Raw genomic sequence first — 24737 nt, forward strand, 5'->3', positions numbered from 1 at the left:
AGAGTCTGTTCCCTTTTCCAATTGGCAGCATGTGAGTCTGGGGTAGATTATACATAGAATCTCTCATGGATGCAGGGGAAGGGAAAAGGGGGGAGGGAGGCAGGAATTTTCCCTTGCTTTTTCTTCCCATTTTAATTTAAAACTTGATTAATTTTTATTATTTATTTGTGTGTGTGTGTGTGTGTGTGTGTGTGTGTGTTTAACTCCAGGTCTATTAGTCAAGAATGCACTAGATGAGGACTATATTTGCATAATGATGACTATCCAAAACACCCCACACAGGGCTATCAAGACATTCCAGAGTTGTTGGACCCATTCTATAATCATATGGCCAGCCCCAAGAATAGGAACTTGCACACAGTAGGGGCTTAAGCTTAAATAAACGTGTTTTGAATTGAATTGAACCCATCTTTTTGTTCATCTTATGCTTTCTCCATTCCCACTGTCTTTCTGCTTCTCAAACTCAGATCACTGGTCCCTGTCATAATGTACATAATGATTACTGTATTGTTTTCCTTGTGTGGCTGTTGTAAGGAAGACATTTTACACACCTTAAAAAGCCATAAAAATGGCAGTTAAGGAAGCAAGACTGTAAGGAGCAAGCGCATCTTTCCCTTTTCATTCTGGCTTTCACAGCACTAGACCCACAGATAGATACAAAAACAGACTCCTGGTAGTGCCCCACCCCTTTCTCTCTTTAAAACACTGTTAACAGCCCTGTCATTCTGTGTTCTAATATTCTATTTTGCAGTACATTCCACCTCTCAGGATCTATTTCAGTGATTCTGTGATGCCACTGAACTTGAAAACAAGAAAAAAAAGTTATTTCGTTACAAATCTGTCTGAAATCTAGATTTTGCTTGGCTGTGGTGCCTGCCTGCAATCTCTAGGTTCTTTTCCATTTGCTGACATACTCCCAGTTGGGCAAAGGCAAGATTTCCTGACATTCTTGATGTCTCATCTTTCTAACTAACTCATTATCCTTCATTTTAGGCTTTCTACTCTTCCTCAGCCTCCTTTTCTCTCAGTCCTTTACTTCTGCCTTCTTTGCACTGCCCCCCCCTTCTTCTCCCTGTTGCCTCTTTCTTCAATAGCCAAGATATTGAATAAAAATAAGTTTTTTAAAAAAATTGTTAACCGTAGAGATGTGGAAAAATTGAGGCACTAATGCACTGTTGGTGGAATTGTGAACTGATCCAACCAATACTACTACTAGGTCTGTATCCCAAAGAGATCAAAGAAAAATTGAAAAGACCCAAATGTACCAAAATATTTATAGTAGATCTTTTTGTGATAGTAAAGAATTGGAAATTGAAAGATGTCTAATTGGAGAATGGCTAAACAAGTTGAGGTACATGATTGTGAGGGAATACTATTGTGTTATAAGAAATGATAAGCAGGACAGTTTCAGAAAAACCCAGGAAGACTTGTATGAACTGATGCAAAGTGAAATGAGCAGAACCAGAACATTGTACACAGACAGTAATATTATATAATGATCAACTGTAACTGACTTAGCTATTCTGATCAATATAATCTGATCAGTATAATAATCCAAAACAAGGACTTAAGATAAAAAATGCTATCTACCTCCAGAGAGAGAACTGATTGGAGTCTGAGTGCAGATTGAAGCATATTTTCATTTTTTTTTTTTGCAACATGGGTAATATGGAAATGTTCTGCATGATTTCACATGTGTAACTGATACCACATTTTTGAGCCTTCTCAATAGGTGAGGAAGAGGTGGAAGGGAGGAAGAGAATTTGCAACTCAAAAAAAATTTTTTTAATGAATGTTAAAAATACATCTATTCAATAGTTTTGTATTCCTTGTGCTTAATGTCAAAAGTGAATGGATTTTTAAAAAATTTATCATCCAAAAACTAACTAAAACCAGTTAAAACATGTTTTAACACATAAGTTTATTAGACCATGGTATGTCAGAACTCTTCTGAATAGTAGTAGTCTCACCTATCAAATAGGGGTAATCCCAGCAGCAGTGACCTCACAAGGTTTGTTGTGAGGATCAACTGAGAGACAAAAGCACTTTGAAAACCTTTAAAGCACTCTATGTTGTTATTGTTGTTGCTCCTGGTGTTGCTATGGTTTGTATATGAGACTTATTTGTCTATTCAGAAGTTCAAGAGCAAGAGCTTTTTATGTCATAAACGGTTCCCCTCTCGTCATTCCTTCTCCTCTGCTGCCCTCCTGTGGTCATGTTAGGTTATAGCCCTCATTTCTGCTTTACCTAGTCCTAGAGCTACTTTTCACAAAATAAGTAAGCTAAAATAGGGTCACCTGGCCCATTCATAACATTACATAGTTGGAAGGGACTTTGAAAATTGTCTAATCAAAATCTTTTCATTTTATAGATAAAGAAACTGAAGCCCAAAGAAGAAAAATTATATGCACAAGGTCACACAAATAATTAGCAGATTCAGAGATCAAACCCAGCTCCTGTCATCCCAAATCCAACCTTCCTTCCACCACGCTACCTACTCCTCATGCTCTCCTCTGTTTAGTGCTTTGGTGTTTAAGTGGCCAAGGGTCTTTATCCCCAATTCTAGACAGAGAGAGCTATCTGAGTAGATTGTCTGGATGTCTTGCTATTTATTTAGGCTTAGACCAGGCCATACTTTAGGATGGAGAAGACATCAGTCCCTATTTTCAATTATTTGAAGAGTTTTTGAGAGGAAGAGTAGACTTGTTCTATTTGATTCTTTAAGAGACAGAATTTGAAATAATGAGTGAAAGGTATTAAGGTATTGGCTCTGTTTAAGAGCTTCCTAATAATCTAATGTGCCCAATGGAATGGGCTGTCTTAGGAGAAAAGTGAGGTCCCTGTCAGTGGAAGTATTAAATAAAGGGTTCTGGTTCAGCATAGAATGGAACAGATGACTTCTGAGATCCCTTCTCTCTCTGTAAGAACCTATGTCCCTTTATCCCATATAAAGTATTATGAGTCACAGTCTTAGATGTCAAGTTCAATTCTTACTACTATAAGCACTAAGTATATATACAAACATCGCCCAAGAGGACATACATGTAACATGTCTAAAATTCCAGAATTTATGTATTCATTACATTAATTTTATGAAAATCAACACTTGGCTACTATGAGTGCTCCATACATATTCATTTTTAATGACTAGGATTGTATCTCTATTAAAGTTCCCTTAAGATGGCTCCTCTTGGCATGGATATTAACCTCTGGGTTCCTGAAGACTATTACAGTAAAGGGCTCTGGCAGGTCCTACCAAGCTACAAAGGAATGAGTACACTGTGGATGACTTCCACCTAAGGCCCAGACTAGCTAAAATTGCAAAGGCTCCTCCCCAGGATGTCAGCCCCAGGAGGTGAACTATATAGGTCACAGTAACTTGTTTTAGTTTACTAAGCTGTACTAAGTTCCTATCTGCATTGCTAGAAGGAGCCTGCACATTGATAAATTTAAGATTCCTGAAGTTTAGATGAGAAATTGCCTGGCAACATAGGGCTGCGTTAAAAGTACCAGACATAACCCAAAGGGCTGAGTTGAAATCCTCTCCCTCTCTGCTAGGTGAATTCTTAGGATTCCTCAAAACCAAATGCCACTGATTCCATGAAACTTTCACCTATTTCCCACCTTAATAATAACCTTCCCCCTCAGACTTCACATAGTATTTTGTTTTGTAACTCTCTAGGACACTTATTGTATAATACTGAGCATTACAGCTATTAGTGTTGGTGTTTTAATGCCTTGGGTATTAAATATGACTATATTAAATATTAAATATGACTGTCATATCTGATCTTTGTGTCTCCTTAAGTAGAGCAAAACATTCCACACACTGTAAGTGTTCAACAAGTGTTTATTGTTTTGAGACTAAGGGCAAAAGACTTCATCTATCAGTGCCTCAGTTTTCTCATCTGTAAAATATGCATGATTATTGTACTACTTTCCTTATGGCGCTGTTGTAAGGAAGACATTTTACAAACTTAAAAAACCATAAAAATGGTAGTTAAGGAAGCAAGACTGTAAGGAGCAAGCACTTCTTAAACTGTGGGTCATGACCCTATATGGGGTTTAAGAAGCACCGAAGGGGATGCAAGTGGAAAAAGTTTAAGAAGCCGTGACATATGGGCCACAACCACAAAAATGGCTTCAACTAGCTCGATCTGTGGTAAATTTTTACTTCAGTCTCAAATCTAATTTCTAAGCAGACTGACCCTGCTATAGGGCAGGGCAATTGCCATCCCCAACTGAACCTAATTCAAGATTTAATGCAACAAAAGAATGTCACTGCCAGGAGCAAAGGCCATTTTCTCATTAATATAATCAGAATTTTACACACATATGTCATCTGGAATATTTTAATAACAGACTGACAGGGGAAGGGGACTTGGAAAGAATGGGATTCCAGGGCTAAGCAGCTGACCAAGAGTATGCACAGTATCTGCTTAAGTAATTGCAACATTTATAAAGTCAAGTTCTAATTATAGAATCCTTGAGTTTGAGAGCTGGAAGGGACCAATGGGATCATCTAAAGACCGTTTCCAGAACAATGCCATGTGGATGCTAAGTAAATACTGATTGGTAATGATAACAAAGATATTACGTAAGAGACTCTGGGGCAAATAAATTGTCTCCTGTTTACACAATTTTGAAGACAATTTCCTATGAGACACACAGTGATTCAACATTTTATTGATTTAATCTAAGAAATGTTAAGAACCTTTAATTTTACATATAATAAAGGAGTTTACAAAGAATAGGCAAAAAGCCAAAGTGCACAGGAAGGAACAAAAATAAACACATAGACATGTGCCTCAGAAGACGAGCCCCCTACGTGTACTTATTCACCCCTACACTAATAGTCCCTTCCTCTACCACTTCAATCTATTTCCAGATCACTATCCTCACTGAAACCAGCAGCTGGGTTATGGATTGATGTCAGCAGCACCATTTCTTTTTCAGGGAGCAAACCACACTCTTGTAAAAATGCTTCCAAGTCCACAGCAAAGAAATCTTCTCCAAGCTGGTCAGTGACTCGGACAAAATTACCAATTAATTCTCCTCCCTTATAAATCAGCAACGCAGGAAGGGCATTACTGGTGAAGCGGGAGCTGGCCCCAATGAGGGAGCTCTTCACTCTGCAGAACTTGACAGAGCTGTACTCAGCAGCAAGGCAGATCATGCAGCCATTCATTGCTTCCGCCCCAGGAATGTCATCTTCATAAATGTGAATCACGATGAGTATGCTTTTCTGTTCTTTATCAACTGTATCCAAAAATGCTTCCCCACTGGTGATCTCAAAGACCTGTCTGAACTGGTGGTGCCCACCATGCAGCTGCTGCCTCATCTCATCCATTCGTTGCTTCCTATATTGTTGTAAAAACTCTTCATCGTCCTGCTCCTCATTCACCATGCCGTACTCCTTCAAAGTCATCTGCAACAAGATCAAGAGGCTGATAAATGCAATGCAAAAACAAGCCTCACACAAATTGCATGCAAGTAACACCTCCACTGGTCAGCAATGAAAAGGGCTCCTCGGTCTCCAGCAGCATAAAGAATCACCGGGGGCCTCAAAGCCAAATGTTTGGTCACAAACTCTTTTTCACTTACAGACTACGAAAATTGGAAATGTGTACTGAGAAAGAGTTGTTGGGACACGGACACACACACACACACACACACACACACACACACACACACACACACACACACACACACACACACACACACACACACACACACACACACACACAATATCACCTGGCTCTCAACCCTCTCGTAATAATTCTCTCTTCACTTATCGAGACTAGGCCTGAGGTAAGATTCAGATTTGATCACTGGCCTGTAAACAAAGCCTTTGCAGGCTGGTAAACATGCCAGACCTTTCGTCCTCCTGGTCTAGCCTTACGATGGTCACCAGTGTACTACAGTGAGCCCCGAGGGGACTTAAGTGAAGGAACACATACTATGCAAACTTCAGTCTTCTTTCTGCACCCTCTTCTCTTTCAGTACTCTCTCCTACTCTCAAAGTACTGAGTAGTTTGTGGCCTTCCACTGAAATCCTTTTAGCAACCCAAGAAATACAAACTATTAATCACTTTAAAAACAGGTGTAACCCAAATAATGTCATTTTGCAGTTACACAATAAGGACAAAATAACCAACTTCACTATAACATCTCCAACCCTGCTATAATAGGGTTAGTCAATCATCTGAGACCAGACCAACTCAACGATACTTTTGACCTCCTTTTCTGTGTCCCGTACTAGGAAGGCTTCCTTTAGAATCAAATGTCCCCCATAATGTTGTTTTGCCTAATACTTTTCTATATTTCTTTTTCTTTTTCATTTTATTTCATATATTTCTTTCTACGCACTGCACCAAGAAAAAACCACTGGAGAATCAGAGTGCCCAGCACTCCTCTCACAATAGGTCTATGAAGGGAGTGGTACAGTTATTGTCCTCTTTTACAAAAGAGAAAATAAAGGTTCAGAAAAGTGACTTGCCCAAGATCATACTGTTACTAAATGTCAAGGCCAGGACATTTTCAGGCATTAAATTTTTTGGCTTTAAATAAAACTGGTAGTAGAAAATGTACAACAATCATCAAAAGAAGCCCCAAACCCTGTCTCACCATTCTCTACAATAAAGAAAATAACATTTTATTGTTATTCCTACGTGATACAGTGGATAGAGTACTGGGCCTGGAGTCAGGAAGACCTGGGTTCAAATCCAGCCCCAGAAACGTATTAGCATCAGTTTCCTGTAAAATAGAGATACTAATAGCAACTACCTCAAAGAGTTGTGAGAATCAAAAGAGATCACATTTGTAAAAAGCACTTAGCATATAGTAGGCACTTAATAAATGGTTATTGTCTCTTATTCTCTAGTTTGGTCTCTAACATCTAGAACACATTCCCTGGAATTGTTTGGTTCAAATTACCTTCCCATTGATTTTATCTTGAAGTTCTTTCTGTTTCTGCTTGTCATCCTCTTCATCCAAATGAGATCTACAAGTCATGGACAACTTCTTGATGAGCCTTTCCATTTCTCTACACTGCTCTTCTCTCTGCTCTGTCTCCAGTTGCTTAAATCTGCGCCAGTCATTGATGACACCTTTTGGACCTGATGGCAAAAGATACCCCAGGAACAGTAAGTCACTGTGACTGTTAGACAACAGAATAAGTGTGGTGGCTCAGAAAGAATACTTGAGACAAAGAGAGGCTGAAGTCAGGAGAAATGGTTTGACACCAGTTTTGCCATTTACTGACTGTGTGATCTTAGCAAGTCATTTCACTTCTGCAGATTTTCAGTTGCTGTTATGTAAAAGAAGAAAACTAGATTATATGTTCTCAAAGGCCCCTTTACAGCTCTAACATTATATTTCATGTCCTCATCTATAAATCAGAGATAATTATTCTTACCTCACCTAGCTTACAAAACTATCATGAGGTAAGCACTATATAAAATCTAATAACAGGTTAGCCCCATTCCCCTAAGCAAAGGACTTGGCATTATAATTCACAAAATTTAAAAAACAAAACCGAGATCATTCTTGCTCTACTGAATTCTACACTTCAATCCTCTCAATGTCATCCTCCATTTTGTCCTTTGCTGCAGCCTCAAATGAGGTAGCCTTTATCCTTGCCAATTCCAACCTCTCTTCTTGTGCCCTTAATCGCATTCCCTTCTGTCTTCTCTGAGAGCTTACCCTTTCAATCAATTTCCCCTTAAATTTCAATCTCTCCTTACCCACTGGCTAATTTTCCTGCTGCCCAGATATTCCCCATCCTTCAAAACACAAAAGAAAAAAAAAATCCCCTCAGTTGACCTAACTTCTCAAAATTTTATCCTATATTTCTCCTCTCATCACAGTCCAACTCCTAGAAAAAGCTATCTACTCTCATTGACTCTACTTTCTCTCTTCTTATTCACTTCTCAAATTCTTGTAAACTGGTTTCTGTTCCCATAGTCCAACTCAAGGCACTGTCTTCAAAGTCATCAATGATCTACTTTTTAATAATCCAATTGCCTTTGCTCTTCCTGACCTCTTTGCAGAATTTGACAATGCTGACTACTACCTTCTTCTAAATATGTATCTTGCCTACTTGTCTTGACAAGGTTTTCAGTGATATGATGCTCTGTTGTGGTTCTCCTCTTACCTGTCTGGTCAACCTTCCCAGCCTGCATTGCAGGATCATCATCATATGCCACCCCCTCTACATGGGTGCACCCAAGACTCTGTCTTGGGTTCTCTTCTCTTCTCCCTCTATACTCTTCTTTCCTGGTGATCTCATCAGTACTCATGGGTTCAACTATCATCTCTATGCAAATGACTACCAAATCAATATATCTAGCTCATATCTTTCTCCTAGGTTCTAACCTACACAGTAGCTGGCACATAGTAAGCACTTATTAAGTGTTTGTTGACCGATATTCAACTGCATGTTCCAAGGACATTTTAAATTAAATATCTCCAAAATTAAACTTTCCATTGCTATATCCTAAACCTAATAACCTTCCTCCTCCCTACCTTCCCTATTTCTTTCAAGGACATCAACACCTTTTCAACAAAGTTCATAAACTCAACTCAGCCTCCACTCCTCCTTTCTCATTCTGACATTTAACTGGTTACCAGACACTGCTGATTCTAGTGCTACAACTCTTGCATACATCATACTCTCCACTCACATTATAACTGCCCTAGTTCAGTCCTTTATCACTCCTGACCTGAATAAATGCAATGGCTTCTTAATTAGATTCCATGCATTATACCTTTTTCCTCTCTAATTCATCCTCTATACAGCTGTCAAACTGATAATTCAAAAAACACAGGTTGGACCACATCACTCTTATATGTAAGAAGCTTCAATGGCTCCTTACTCCCTCTTAATAAGCATCATACTACTTCTATGAGAATATGTATGGTGTAGTAATTGGCAAAGAAAAACAGAACGCCACCAGGATTTTACAGGAACAGTTATCTAGTGACCCTCCCAAGACATTCAGGAACCTTTCTCAAATAAGCTCAGTGCCTGGCTCATTGTCTTCTTTTCTGCCCCCAACTCCTGATCTCATACCAGAGGTCTTCAACATACCAATGTCCTCTCAAACATCCTAACCTCCTCGTTACTCATTTACTCAGCTCTTATGACCTCCACTCACTCAAAGTTATGCCCAGATAACACCCTTGAGCTGGTGGTCTATCACCAGCCAGGCCCCTTCCAACCTCTTAAGTCTTTTTATACTTTATTCTCCTCCATACATCCTACAGTACAATCATACTGGACCACCTGAAGCTCCTTACACACAATGCTCTATCTCCTCTGTGTCCATGCCTTTGCACTGAAGTTCACCATTCCTACAATGCTCACTCCCAGCCCCCAGCTCTATTTCCTGGAGTCTCTAGTTTCCTTCAAGATTTGACTCATGTGCTACCTTCCCAATTGTTGGTGCCTTCCTGTCCAAGGCTATCTTGCATCTACTTTTCAAAAAATATTTTATTTTTCCCCCAATTACATGTAAAAACAATTTTTAACATTTATTGGGTTTTTTTTTTAATTTTGAGTTCCAAATTCTATTCCTCCCTCCCTCCCCTTCCCCCTCCCTGAAATGGTAAGCAATCTGACATAGGGTATACATGTGCAATCATGTAAAACATTTCCATATTAGCCATTTTGTTCAAGGCTCAAGAAAGGAAGGAAGAAAAGAAAGAAAGAAAAAGAGAGAAAGTATTTTTGTACAAATAGGACCTTTTCTCTTTTTTTTTCTCTTTGGGATACAGAGCTATCAGTGATAGTGCTGGATCAAAAGGATCACAGTTTTACAGTCTCATGTCTACTTTCTATGTGTCTTGTAAATAACCATACATATACATGTTATCTTATCTCCGTTAGACTGTAAGCTCCTTGAGGGCAGAGACTATTCACTTTTTTTCTTTGAATCTGTAGCACTTAGCTTAGTGCCTAGCACATGGTAGGCATTTAATGTTTGGTGATTGACTGATAAACGTTCTATGGTCTTTCAGTTTTCATATCATCCTATGATGTCATGGTATAGAAAAAGCAGCACACTATAGTGAAAAGAGCACTGGACTTCGAGACAGGAGAACTGGGTTAGAATCTCAGCCTCAATTTCCTCATCTGCTAATTAGAGGTTACTAACCCCTGCATTACTTCTATCACAGGTATGTTGTGAGGAAAGTGGTTTGTGAACCTTCAAGTGATACATTAATTTGAGTCACGTAAATGACGGTAGTGGTGGCGGTTTAAGTGAACTCTTTGACCCAGAATTCCAGTCTGCCTAGGCCTTGAGAGGCAATTGAGCAAAAAAAAAAAAAAAAAAAAAGAGAGAGAGAGAGACTCTACTTTAACTGGATAGGAGCAGGACGGGGGAATGTGACAAAACACAATTACTATTTGAGGATATTTAGGTTGAAGACCTGAATTATGCTTACTGGTATATCTTTTTATGGTACTGGCTCTGATGCAGAGTATCACAAAAGCTGAGACCATATCCACTAATACTGTTAGATAACCCAGACCTCAGTTAATTACTTGAAAGGACCTTAGAGACCATTTAATCCAATCATTTCAATTTGCAGACTAGGAAACTGAGGCCAGAGAGGGGAAATCACAAAATCTCAGGGATGATAAGAGAAAGGACTTCAGAGGTCATCTAGTATAACCCGTACATGAAGAGGAATCCCCACTATAATATCCCCAACAAGTGGTCATCTAGCTTCTGCTTAAAAACCATCAATGAAGGGTAACCTGGCAGCTCATTCCACTTCTGCAAAGCCCTAATTATTTAAAAGATTTTCCCTAAATCACACCAAAATGAGCTTCTTTGCAACTTCCACCCGTTAAGCTCCTAGTTCTGCCATGTAGGGTCAAGTCTATTCCAGGGATAAAGCGTCTTTCATGAAAGCTTTTCAAATACTTGACAAAGACAAAAGTTGTCCCCTTAAGTCTTCTCTTCTCTAGATTAACCATCATCACTCCCTTTAGCTGATCTTCATATGATATGGTCTCTAGCTCTCTTGCTGCCTGATCTTTTACATGTGCTCCAGTTTGTCAATGTCCTTCCTAAAATATGGTGCCCCCCAAATCGAACAAAATACTCTTGTTCTGAACACTCTATTAAGGCAATGTAAGATTGTGAGTCATGTTGCAGTATTGACCCATATTAAGCTTGAAACCCAGTAAAAAGCCTCTGGTCTATTTTTCCCCCATATAAACTGTTGTCTGGGTTTGATGGCTCCAATCCAACTCTGTTTGTCAGTCAGTGGAAAAGATGGGACACTAAAGCAGGTCTCCTTGGTCTTCTGACTCCAAAGCTACTGCTCCTTCCACTACACCAGATTTCTTGGACCATTGGAGAAAAGGAATGTAGCATAGGAGAAAGAGTACTGGTGAGGAAAAAAATGAAAGTAGACCTTGAAAGGCTAGGTCTTAATTACTCTTTTTATAATCTACTGTTGTCCAAATTTGGGGATATAATCCACTCATTCACAGGCTTAGTACTTATAAAAACAATTCATGTTTTATCCTTTTGTGCAGGTCAGAAAATCACAAAAATGATGACTCCAATTGTCTTTTTTTTCATGTACCTGTGTTAACTGTGATACCATCTCTGGCCAGCTCAGTCTCTCCAGAAACAGAATCGCCCAGTGCAGTGTCCTTATTTTTGTCTTCCCTCTCACTGTCTTCATCCTCACTGCTGCTGTAGTAGTACTGCAGCTTCTCCCCAAGCAGCTTATCATCCATGGTCGTCATGGTGTCTAGACACAGAGAATCACAGAATTTCAGTGTTATAAAGGGACCCTCAGACACCATCTAGTCCAACCTCTACTTAAACAGAAACTCCCTCTATAATAATAATTATATAATAATAGCACTTACATAATGCAGAAGGTTTGCAAAGCACTTTATATATATCAACACATTTGATCCTCACAACAACCCTGGGCGGTAGTTGTTATTGTTATCCCTATTTTACAGATGAGAAAACTGAAGCTGAGAGAGAGGTTAAGTGATTTACCCAAGGTCATACAGCTAGGGAGTATCTGAGCCAGAATCCAACACGGATTTAAGTCCTGTGTGCTATCTACTATGCTACTTCATACCTATGAGAAGCAGACATCCATCTTTGGCTATAGAATGTCTAAGTCATAAGAAATTCACTAACTTCTAAGGTAGGCCCTGCCACTATTGGACAGATCTGAGGCTTTTTAGAAAGATTCTGAACTGAAACCAGCTTCCCTGTACCTTCCGTCAAATGAACCCAGTACAGCCCTCTAAGGACAAGCAGATTAAGTTTAATGCACCTCCCACGTGATAGCTATTTAGATAAATTTGCTGTAGTTGGAAAGAACACTGATCCTGAAATCAGAGGAACTATGCTTGAGTCCTAACTTTGACATTTTCTATCTGTGCAGCACTGGACAAGTCTTAAAAACAGAACAATAATACTTACACTACTTACCCTCATAAAATTAGTGAGAAAAGCATTTTGTAAATCTTAAAATACTATACAAGTATAAATGATCATTTTGTTATATGTGAAGGTATAAACAATATAGAGTAGTGGATTTAGAGTCAGAGATTTGAGTTTTAATCTCAGCTTCACAGCTTGCAACCTGTGTGACTCTGAAAAAGTCCCTTTCTCTCACTGGGTCTCAGTTTCCTCAACTGTAAAATGATGGGGGGGATGAAACTAGAAGATCTTTAAGATATTTTCCAGGGGGCAGAGCCAAGATGGCAGAGAAAAGGCAGGAACTTGCCTGAGCTCTCCCCCAAACTCCTCTGAACAACTTTAAATAATGCCCCAAAACAAATTCTAGAGCAACAGAACCCACAACAGGATGGGGTGAAACAATTTTCTAGTTCAAGACAACTCAGAAGGTTAGCAGAAAAGTTCTGTTGCACCAGGGTAAGAGTAGAGCACAGTCCAGCGCACGCTGCATATCGGCGCAGCCCAGGCCCCAGAAAACCAGGAGCAGACCTTGAATGTGACTGAAATCAGCAGCAGCAGAGGCTGCTTTTTTTCAGCTCACAGACAGTAAGGGGAAGAACAACTGGTCAGAAGGAGATCACAGGGGTCCCTTTACTAGTACTGAGGCAGGATTCTGTTGCTTTGCCCACACTCGGATCCAGGTCACAGGCCTGGGTAGCAGTCCCAGGGTCAGGAGGAGCAGTAGCACACCAGAGCTTGCAGCCATAGTGGAGTAGGATCCCTCATCCCAGTTCCAGGGCAAAAAAAAGTGCTTGGGTGGCTTACAGACCAGAGCACAGGCCAAGAGAGTAGTACACTTGCCTCTCCTTAGATCACACAACCTTGGGAGAACTGAAAACTTACAGTTCCCTAGAAGTATCTCTGAAAACAACTGCATAAAATCCTTGACGTTTGGGACAGTGCATCCTCCACCTGGAAGCAGAGCCCCACTTCAACAAAGAGTTAAAAGTCAAGAAATAGGGTGGAACTGCTGATGGAGTTATGAACTGATCCAACCATTCTGGAAGATAATTTGGAACTAAGCCCAAAGGGCTAAAAAAACTATGTGTACCCTTTGATCCGGAAATACCAGTGCTAGGTCTATACCCCAAAGACTTCCAAATAAAGGAAAAAGGACCTATTTGTACAAAAATATTTATAATAGCTCTTTTTGTGGTGGCTAAGAATTGGAAATGAAAGGGATGCCCATCAACTGGAGAATAACTAAACAAGCTGTGGTATATGATTATAATGGAAAATTATTGTGCTATAAGAAATGACAAGCAGGGTAATTTCAGAAAAACCTGGAAAGACTTATATGACCTGATGTAAATTGAAGTGAACAGAATCAGAATGTTTTATATAGTAACAGCAAAGTTGTATGGTGAAGAACTGTGAATGACTTAGCTATTCTCAGCAATACAAAGATCCAAGACAATCCCAAAGGATTAATGATGAAGCATACTAGCTGCCTCCAGAGAAAGAACTGATATTGTTTGATACAGACTAAAGCATGCTATTTTTCAATTTCTTTCCTTCATTCTTTTTCTCTTATTCAAATCTTCTTGTACAAAATGACTAATATGGAAATGTTTTACATGACTGCACATTTATAACCTATATCTGATTGCTTAACACCTCAGGGAGGAGGGAGGGGAAGAAGGGAGGAAAAAATAGAATTTGGAAATGAAAACTTAAAATAAATACATATTTAAAAAATGGGTTGGAAAAATGAGCAAACAACCAAAAAAAATTCTGCGTATAGAAAGTTACTATGGTGACAAGAAAGATCAAAACACACACTCCCACAGAAGACAATAAAGTCAAAGCTCGCACATCCAAAGCCTCAAAGAAGAATAAGAATTGGTCTCAGGCCATGGAAGAGTTAGAAGAGGATTTTAAAAAATCAAGAGAGGTAGAAGAAAAATTGGGAAGAGAAATAAGAGTGATGCAAGAAAAGCATGAAAAAAGAATCAACAGCTTGGTAAAGGAGACACAAAAAAATACTTCAGAAAATAACACTTAAAAAAACAGACTATTTTGCCAAATAGCAAAAGAGGTACAAAAATAAATGAGGAGAATGCCTTGAAAAGCAAAGGTGGTAAAATGAAAAAAATAAATATATATATAAAAATTCACTGAAGAGAAGAACTCCTCAAAAAATAGAATTGGCCAAATGGAAAAGGAGGCACAAAACATCGCTGAAGAAAATAATGACCTAAAAATTAGAACTGAGCAAGTGGGAGCTAATGACTCTATGAGGCATCAAGAAACAATAAAACAAAACCAAAAGAATGAAAAATGTAAGATAATGTGAAATATCTCATTGGAAAAACAACTGATCTGGAAAACAGATCCAGGAGAGATAATTTAAAAATTTTTTGGACTTCCTGAAAGCCATGATCAAAACAAGAGCATCAACATTATCTTTCAAGACATTATCAAGGAAAACAGCCTTAATATCCTAGAACCACAGAGTAAAATAGAAATTGAAAGAATCAACCGATTACCTCCTGAAAGCAATACCAAAAGGAAAACCTCCAGGAATATTATAGTCAAATTCCAGAGCTCCCAGGTCAAGGAAAATACTGCAAGCAGCCAAAAAGAAACAATTCAAGCACTGTGGAGTCACAGTCAGGATAACACAAGATTTAGCTGCTTTTACATTAAAGGATTAAACGGCTTGGAATATGCTATTCTGGGGGGCAAAAGAGCTAGGATTACAACCAAGAATCACCTACCCAACAAAACTGAGTATAATCCTTCAAGGGGGAAAAAATGGACATTCAATGAAATTGAGGACTTTCAAGCATTCCTGATAAAAAAGTCCAGAGCTGAATAGAAAATCTGACTTTCAAATACAAAACCGAAGAGAAGCATAAAAAGGTAAACAAGAAAGGGAAATCATAAGGGACTTAAATAAGGCTAAACTGTTTATATTCCTACATGGGAAAATGATACTTGTAACTCATAGGAATTTTATCATTATTAAAGCAGTTAAGAACGGGTACATATAAAGGACACAGGTGTGAGTTTAATATTATGGGATGAATCTAAAAGAACAAAATTAAGAGCTGAAAAAGAGGAATGCACTGGCAGAAAGGGAAAGGGAGAAGTTGAATGGGGTAAATTATCTTACATAAAAGAAGCACAAAAGAGCTTTTACTACAGAAAGGAAGATGTGGAAAGTGGCTGGGAATACTTGAATCTTATTCTTGAATCTTATTCTCGTCAGAACTGGCTCAAAGAGGGAATAATATACACACTCAATTGGGTACAGAAATCTATCTTACCTTATGGGAAAGTAAGAGGGGAAGGGGATAAGAGAAGTGGGGAGTGCTCATAGAAGGGAGGGCAGATTGGAGGAGGCAACAGTCAGAAGCAAAACACTTTTGAGGAGGGACAATGTGAAAGGAGAGAAAATAGAATAAAGAGGGGGGAAACAGGATGGAGGGAAATACAGTTAGCAATCATAACTGTGAAAAAAAAATTCTGAAGCAAGTTTCTCTGATGAAGGTCTCATCTCTCAAATATATAGAGAAATAAGTCAAATTTATGGGAATAAGAGCCATTCCCCAACTGACAAATGATCAAAAAATATGAACAGTTTTCAGATGAAGTAATCAAAGCTGTCTATAGCCATATGAGAAAATGCTCTAAATTATTATTGGTTAGAGAAATACAAGTTAAAACAACCTGAAGTACTATCTCATACCTTTCAGACTGACTAATAGGATAGAAAAGGAAAATGACAAATGTTAGAGGAATGTAGGAAAACTGAGACACTAATGTATTGTTGGTAGAGTTGTGATCTGATTCAACCATTCTTTAGAGCAAATCCAGAACTATGCCCAAAGGGCTATAAAACCATGCACACCCTTTGACCTAGCTATACCACGACTAGGTCTGTATCTCAAAAGAGATAAAAAACAAAAAGGCAAAGAACCCATATGTACAAAAATATTTATAGTAGCTCTTTCCTGGTGGCAAAGAAATGGAAATTGAGGGGATGACCATCCATTCGGGAATGGCTGAACAAGTTGTGGTATATGATTGTGAAGGAATACTGTTGTGCCATAAGAAATGATAAGCTAGATGCTCTCAGAAAAAGCTGGACTTACATGAACTGATGCAAACTGAAATGAGTAGAACCTGGAGAAAATTGTATATTTTGTAACAGCAATATTTTAAGATGATCAATTGTGAATGACTTAGCTATTCTCAGCAATACAATGATCCCAGACAATTTTGAAGGATTCATGATGAAATTGCTATCCATCCCCAGAGAAAGAACTAATGGAGTCTAAATACAGATCAAAGCATACTTTTTTTAATTCTCTTTATTTTTCTTGTTTTTTTTTAAATTTTGGTTTATGCTTTCTTTTACAATATGACTAATATGAAAATATGCATTGCATGACTACACATGTAGTCACCCTTATCACATTGCTTGCCTTCTCAATAAGGGGGATGGGAAGGGAAGGAGAGAATTTGGAACTCAAAGTTTTAAAAATCAATGATGAAAATTGTTTTTACATGTAATTGGGGAAAAACAAAATATTAAATTAAAAAAAGATATTTTCCAGCTTTAAATTTATGATCATATGCTAACATGTCTCTTATTCTAGAAGTCTTCTCTTTGTCTGGCTAAACCCTTTGCTTCAATAAAGCAACAATTATCTATATGCCAGGCACTATGCTAGACAATAAGGATAAAAACATAAAAGGGAGATAGTTCCTGCCATCAAGTATCTTACAATCTACTGGGGGGAGAGAAGGAGAGGAAAGGAACATAATACATTTACAGAGAAGTAAATATAGACTACATACAAAAATAAATAACAGATTGATGGGAAAGAAGATGTTAAGAACTAAACTGACAGAATCAGGAAGATCCTCTCAAGGAAGTGGCATTTGACACAAACCTGGAAAAGGAGCTGAGCAATCCAAAGGACAGAGGTGAAGAGGTAAGCCTAGGCATATTTGCATAGGCAACATCATACACAAAGGCACAGTAACAAAAGATGTAATTCTCTGGATGGGAAGAGCAAGGAGGCCTGCAGCATAGAGTGATAGGAATAATGTATAATTGGCCTGGAAAAATGGGCTGGAGTCAGAATGTAAAGAGCTTTAAATAACAAAAAGGAATTTATATTTCATGCTAAAGGCAAAAGGGAACACTGAAGTTCCATAAGCAGAGGAGCAACATGATGGCCTGTCTTCCAGGACCTTTACATCTTTAACATGTGCAAGTGCAAACATATGCATTCACCCATCACAATTACACATACAGAAACTTGTCAATATTAAATTGTTAAGCATTCTTACTCTTCATGGCATAATGGAAATAGCACTTGCCTTGGAATCAGAATAACTGGGTTTCAATCCTAGCTCTGACAATTACTAGCTGTGTGACCCAGGCCAAGTCACGTAACCTTGTTGGGCCTTTGTTTCCTCATCTTTAAAAAAGAGGAGAGCCCAGAATGGGCTCAGAGTTAAAGAGCTGAGTAGCATTGACTGCATGAGGAATATAACGAATAGAAAGACTCAATAATCACAGGGCTCATGAACCAGAGAATGAGTATCCAGTGCAGACAAAGATGATGGATTACAATGAGAGTGAGAAAAATCCTCTCTACAAGGGGCACAAAAGATGAAATTTTAAACACTAATAAACAAAACTACTGGAAAAGGGAATCTAGTTGACTGAGGGGAGAAAAAAGAAGGAAAAATTAGATAACCTGATAAAAGCAGGAGAGAAAAAGGAATAAGCAAAACTTTAAAGGGAAAGAGATAGCAAACAGGAGAGGGATATTGGAAATGAGGAGGAAGAGAGCCAGTGGGAATAGGGCCACCTTAAAAAAGGATTAAATTGAAGTAATATAATATGATGTATGCAGCAGAAGAAGGGGAGAAAACCATAATTTGGAAAAATTCAACAGTAGAGATAAATGCAGGTAACTATAAATCTAATTCTCAGAACTTTTAAATGGGAATCAATTAATTCAATAAAACAAAAAACAAAAGCAACAGAATGGATGAGGAAACCAACCCCTACAAATCTGTTGCTTACAAGAAACACTTCTAACAAATAAAGACATACACAAAATTAAACAGAGGGGAGGAGAAAACATTTACTATGCATCAAGTGAATCCAAAGAAGCAGGAGCTGCAATCATGCTATCTTACAAAACAAAAATAAGCATTCAAAAAATAAAACAGAGATAAACAAGAAAGCTACACTATCCTAAAAGGAACCACAGACAATAGGATCAATAATTTTATATGCTATCAATGCTTTAGCATCTGATTCAAATAAAGGAAACATTAAGAAGACATAGACAGTAGTGCAACAGTGATAGGAAATTTCAATATCCCTCTCTCAGTTTTGGATAAGTCTAACAGAAAGATAAAAGGAAAAATGTGGAACTGAATGAACTGCTTAAGAAAATAGAGTTAAAAAATTTAAAGCATCTGCAAAACTGGATTACAAAGGAATATACATATTTCTCAGCACCACATGGAACTACTACAAAATTGACCTTGTACCAGGGCACAGAGATATTGCAACCAAGGGTAAAAAAGCAGAAATTGTATATCTTTTAAAAACCATAAATAAAAATAGTCATTGGTTCAAGGACCACAAACAAAAAACACAGAATCAAATGGAGACCTAACAATGAAATCCTAAATAATGAGTGGGTCAAAGAGCAAATTAAAAAAAAAAATTAATACTTCTGTGAAAGAAAATGACAATGATGAAACATTAAAATTTCTGGGAAGCAGTTAAAGCAGTCCTCAGAGAGAAAAATCATATCCCTATAAACATGCAATAACAAAATAGAAAAAGAGAAAATTAATGAACTGAGTATGCATTTTAAAAAATTAGAAAGCCAATAAATAAACTTAAAATAATCACAAAAGAGAAGATATTAATTTAGAGGAAAAACTGATAAAGTAGAAGCAGAAAAAACCCATTGTAACAATGAACAAAAGTAAAAGCTAGTTCTTTGAAAAGACCAATAACATTGCTAAACCTTTAGCTAATCCTATTAAAGAGGGCAGAAAATTAAATCAACAAAACAGCAAATGAACAAGGTAAAATCACAAAACAAAAGAAACAAAAAGAATAATCAAAACATATTATACAGTTATATACTAACAAAACTGAGAATGCAAAAAAAAAAAAAAGAGGAATACCTTCAAAAATGTAAAAGATCCAGACTATCAGAAGAGCAGATAGAGATCTTAAAAAACCCAATTTCAGAAAAGGAAGGAAATCTAGATATAAAGGAACTATCAAAGAACAAAGACTCTTGGCCCTATGGATTCACAGGAGAAGTCTTTCAAACTTTTAAAAAAAATTAGTACCTATACTTCAAAAATTGAGAAAATAAAGCACCTTACCAGAATCTTTTTTATGAGACAAATATAGTCATAATACCTAAACCAGGGAAAGATAAAACACAAGAAGAAAACTATAGGCTAATATTTTCAATTAACATTAATTGAAAAACTGTAAACAATATCTTATCAAACAGACTACAGTGATTTATCAAGAAATCATTCATTATGACCAAGTGGAATTTAAAGATGGTTCAATATTAGGAAAATAATCAATTTAATTAATCATATTAAAAATCAAAACATCCAAAACCACATAATTATTTCAATACTTGCAGAAAAAGTCTTTGAAAAAGTATAATTTTTTCAGGCTAAAAACTCTATATAGTATAGGTATATAAAGTATAGGCAGAGAGGGACCTTTCTTAGCATCAAAAAAAGTTTCTATCTAAATCCAAAGACAAACATCATAAGCAATGGAGATACACTAAAACTTTTCCAATAAATATAGGAATAAAGCAAGGACACCTACTCTCCCCACTATTATTTGAGATAATTCTGGAAATGCTAGCAACAGTAAGACAAGAGAGATTAAAGGAATAAAGAAAGATAAAACATCCCAGATGATATGATGATATACTTGGGAAATCATAAGGAATCAGTAGGTATTACAACTGAAACACTTTATAACTTCAGCAAATTTGCAGGCTACAAAAAAATCAACAGTATTCCCACATAATAACATATCAACAGTATTTCTACATAATAACAAAACCCAAGAAACAAAAATAGGGAAATCCCATTCCAAATAACTACAAAATGCATGAGATACCTGCTCACTACCTTGTTATTCACCAAAATTCACTCCTTATTCCTTGAGAACACAATATTCATGACAGTATTCCTCTGAACATTCTGGCCTCCCACTTATCAAACTCTCCAACTCTCATGATTTGTGACATCCATTCTCAGCCAGCCACACATTGGTCATACCTTAGTCTTTACCAGGACCTAAAATTTCATGATCTTGCACTCTAAAACTCTTCTTTGATCACCTCTTAAACTGTCCTTGTATTTCTCCTTCTGCCTCATTCCTAAGCTCAATCTTTATCCTTACTCTGATTTCCAGTTCCTCTATCCCTCCTTGTTATCTCAGCTCATCACTTCACCCATCAGTTCCTAAGACATAGAGAGATAGAACGGAGCTTTCCAAACTACAGTCTTCCATCCTTTATTCCTTTAGCCCCTTATCCTTCCATTCTGCCACTCTTCAACCTTGGGTCAATTTGTCTTTCTCTGTTCCTACCCCCAGGCTTCTAAATACTGCTGGAAGTCACATGATCATGCTGACTAGGTTCTACCACAGATCATGTTATATAATCTTGATCAAGCCCTCACTGTTGACTGGCATTCCTTTTATTCTTCCTCTATCACACTGTGGACTTTTTGAAGTCTTCTCTCCTCAGGCCCTAACCCCACCTCTCTCTCTGTAAATGACTTGTTATCTTACTTTCTTGAGAAAATTTAGGTCATTCCTTGTGAGCCCCCTCATCTCCCCTACTCCATACCTCAAAAACTTTTTCCTACATTTCCTACACTGATGCAATTCTTTACCAAAGTCAAACCTTCTACTAGTGTTTTCAATCCTATCCCCTACTTTCTTCTGGAACATGCTCTGTTTGAGGATCAATGCCTATTTCTCTCATCTTCAATGTCTTCCAATTTACTGGTTCCTTCCATATCATTTAACTCATCTTTAAAAATTCTCCACTTTGGGGCAGCTTGTTCGTACAGTAGATAGTGCATCGGGCCTGAAGTCAGGAGGACCTAAGTTCAAATCTGGCCTCAGACCAGATACTTGATGCTTACTAGCTGTGTGACCCTGGACAAGTCACTTAACCCCAACTGCCTCACCCCCCCCCCCAAAAAAATCCTCCACTTGGCCCTCAAGCCATGTTTCTTTTACCTTTTAAAGGCAAACTTCAAGGGCAAAAAAAAAGTTATGTACATTTATTACTTTTACTTTCTCACCAACCACTGACTTGTCAGCCTTCCTTTCAATCTGGCTGATGTGGCTATTCTAGTAAAACAGTTACTCAACTCAACTCAAAAGTTGCCAATAATCTTAGACTAGATGGCCTTGAACACCTATTTTAGCTCTAAACCTATGATCCCTGAAACGCTATTCTTGACCCTCTGAAGATTTTGGCACTGCTCCTTCTGTATCCTCTCCTTTCCATTGACTTCTGTGACACTGCTGTCTCCTAGTTCTCTTACTTGTTGTTCCTTCTCAATCTCCTTTGCCAGATAACTATCCACTTGCTCCCTACAAAGTGTAGTTGCTCCCCCAGGTTCTGCCTGGGACTTCTCTTTCTATGCTCTCTCCTTTGATGAATTTACCTATGCAGATGATTTCTAAATCTATACCCACTGTTAGCTTCTTTCCTGGCTCTAATCCCACATCTTGAACTAATAACTGTGTGTATCTACTGGTATGAGACAATTGAGTATGTCATCTTTCTTCCAACCTACTGAGTGCTGAAGGCACTATTACCCTGCCAATTACCCAGATTCAAAACCTCAAAACAATCTTTGACCCTTCCTTTAACCCTACACCCAAACAGTGGCCAAATTGTCTAGCCTACTTTAAAGCAACATCTCTCTTATACATCCCTTCTCTTTATTCACACAGTCACCACCTTAGTTTAAACTCGTATCACCACTTGGCTGGACTATAGTTAATAGCTTCCTCTCTTTCTCCTGTCTTTTCCCTTTAAGATCCGTGGATTGAAGAAAGGAAAGGTTGAGGGTGGGCAGACCAAGGCAACTTGTGTGCGAATGGGACAAGAGATATTATGGTGCTAGCTTCAACAAGCCTTGGAAACTGTTTGGATATGGTCAAGGCTGGAAGGAAGATTAAAATGAAAAATGTTAGGGCTGAAAAAGGAACAGAAAGTCAGAATACTGGAGCTAGAAGGAAATGCCTTCACTGTAATCATAAGGAAACTGAGCCAAGGTCACACAGAGAAAAAAAAGCATGGGTAGAACTCTGGCTTTCTTGCATCTTAAAACTAAACACGTCTAAAGCACAACTACTTACTTTCCCCCAAAACCAACCCTCTACCAAACTTAACTATTACTGCTGAAGACACCATCATCCCTTCTAGTCACTCAGTTTCACAACCTTCATCATCTTCAACTCATCCCATCTAACCAGTTTGTTAATCTATCTCCACAACATCTCTCTGCCTACATAAATCCTGCATACATTCCCTTCTCACTTACACATGGCCACCATAGGATTTGGGTTATACTTGTTCAAACCATCATCACCTCTCACCAGAACTATTGCAATAGTCTCCCTGCCTCAAGTCTTTCCCTTCTCCAATCCAAACTCCATACAGCTGCCAAAGTGATGTTCCTAAAGTGCAGATATGACCACATCACTCCTAAACTCAACATACTACAGTGGTTCTCTATAATCTCAAGGAACAAATACAAAATTTTCTTCAGCATTTAAAACTTTTCCCAATCTGGCCCCAGATTCTGAAAAGCTAGGTACTTATTAGACATTACTCCCCTTTATACACTTTATATTTCAACCTAACTTGGGCTGCTCCTCACACATTACACTACACCGGGTCTCTGGGCATTATGCCTACGAACGTTGCCCATGTTCTTCAAATGGCCTCTTAGAATCAAATCAAAAGCCACCTCCTTCATGAAGCCTCTCTTCATTCCTACCCCTTTAGTTGTTCCTCCTCCTCCCCTCAAAAAACTTCCTTGTATTTACTTTAAGGACAAAATATATACATACAACATAAAATACATCTTCTGTATATAATACATATATACAAAATGTGTCCTTGCTGTAGAATGTAATTTCCTTTGGGTCGAGAGGGGGTTCATTTTTGGTCTAGCCTCGTATTCCACACCAGTAGGTGCCTAATAAATGCTTGCTGGTGGATTTCTAGCAACGTCAGGGATGTCTGGAGGGAAAGAGGCGGGGTGGTGGAAGGGTTCGCTAGCTGAAGGGGTGGAGCGTGGATATCCAGAGTGGGCCCCGTTTGATTAGAGGCTGGGAGGAAGGTTACGGCGCGGGAGGCCAACGCTCCCTCCAGGCCCCAGGTCCCGGTATGTCAGGTGGAGCATAGCGCAAACTATGACGTCAGCGCAGGACTGCGCCCGCGCGCCCTCCCCTCCCCCCCACCCCCGTGCTTTCCCGGCCGCCCCCCGCAGGCTCCAAACCCCTCCCCTATTCCATTCCCGAAGCTCCCGCGCAGCTAAACCTGCTTAGCTCACTCCCCGGTCCCGTCCGGTGGGCAACTCCGCCTCCGGGACACGGAAGGGCAGCTGAGAGCTACCAATGAAGCTCGAGCAGGGCGGGGAGGAAGGCAAGCACTGACTCCTCGAGAGCCCAGAGAAACCGGAAGCTAGCGTCCCCACCTAGACTAGAGTAGACCCATCGGGAAGAAGGCATCTGGAGCCCAGTCCGCACGCGCTGGCTAGAACCAATCATAATATGCCCCACCCACACGCCAGCCAGTCTACGAGTCGCGCTTCAGGACAAAAATCTTCCACGTAACCGTGGCCTGCCAATTCACGTAGCGGCTCATTTATTTTTCAAGAAGGCCAAAGGCTGTGCAGAATTCAAAGGGCTGTTTTCAACGCATTGCTGCATTGGAATATTGGAGGGAAGTTTTTTTTCCCCCTCACCCAATTTGTCCCTGGCAAGAAAAAATTTGAAGCCTCTCAAAGAAAGCCCTTTGCCATATAAAAGTCATAGGATTGAGAGGGACGATATAGAATATTATTAGCACTTGTATTAGGCCTTGCACTAGTACTTGTAGGCCTTAGATAGCCAACCCTTTCATCTTACAGAGGGAGAAACAAAACCAGAAAGAT

The 24737-nt window shown here is 38.7% G+C and overlaps 1 protein-coding gene across 2 annotated transcripts; it reads right to left on the minus strand.

The window, feature by feature from the left end:
• Positions 1-3832: 3832 nt before the first annotated feature.
• Positions 3833-24338, minus strand: LOC114046843 (phosducin-like protein). Of its 2 annotated transcripts, none has more exons than XM_027867389.1 (4): positions 24279-24338; positions 11605-11775; positions 6937-7118; positions 3833-5428 (listed from the first exon to the last, which is right to left on the minus strand). In XM_027867389.1, exons 1-4 carry the CDS (start codon positions 24310-24312, stop codon positions 4874-4876), a joined length of 942 nt encoding a protein of 313 aa, XP_027723190.1. In that variant the 5' UTR covers positions 24313-24338; the 3' UTR covers positions 3833-4873. The 2 variants fall into 2 exon arrangements, with proteins under 2 accessions (XP_027723190.1, XP_027723191.1); XM_027867390.1 differs by lacking the exon at positions 24279-24338 and adding an exon at positions 24122-24272.
• Between the last annotated feature and the right edge of the window lie 399 nt (positions 24339-24737).

Source organism: Vombatus ursinus, unplaced genomic scaffold (genome assembly GCF_900497805.2).
Source record: "Vombatus ursinus unplaced genomic scaffold, bare-nosed wombat genome assembly UNPS02014786.1, whole genome shotgun sequence".
Taxonomy (NCBI): domain Eukaryota; kingdom Metazoa; phylum Chordata; class Mammalia; order Diprotodontia; family Vombatidae; genus Vombatus; species Vombatus ursinus.

Excerpts from the sequence above, each read along its gene's own strand:
- LOC114046843 (XM_027867389.1), bottom strand. The coding sequence starts at position 24,312 with ATGCCTTCTTCCCGATGGGTCTACTCTAGTCTAG. Across the intron at positions 11,776-24,278 it reads ATGGGTCTACTCTAGTCTAG|ACACCATGACGACCATGGAT; the intron begins GTGGGGACGCTA and ends CTCTGTGTCTAG. Across the intron at positions 5,429-6,936 it reads AAGATAAAATCAATGGGAAG|ATGACTTTGAAGGAGTACGG; the intron begins GTAATTTGAACC and ends ATCTTGTTGCAG.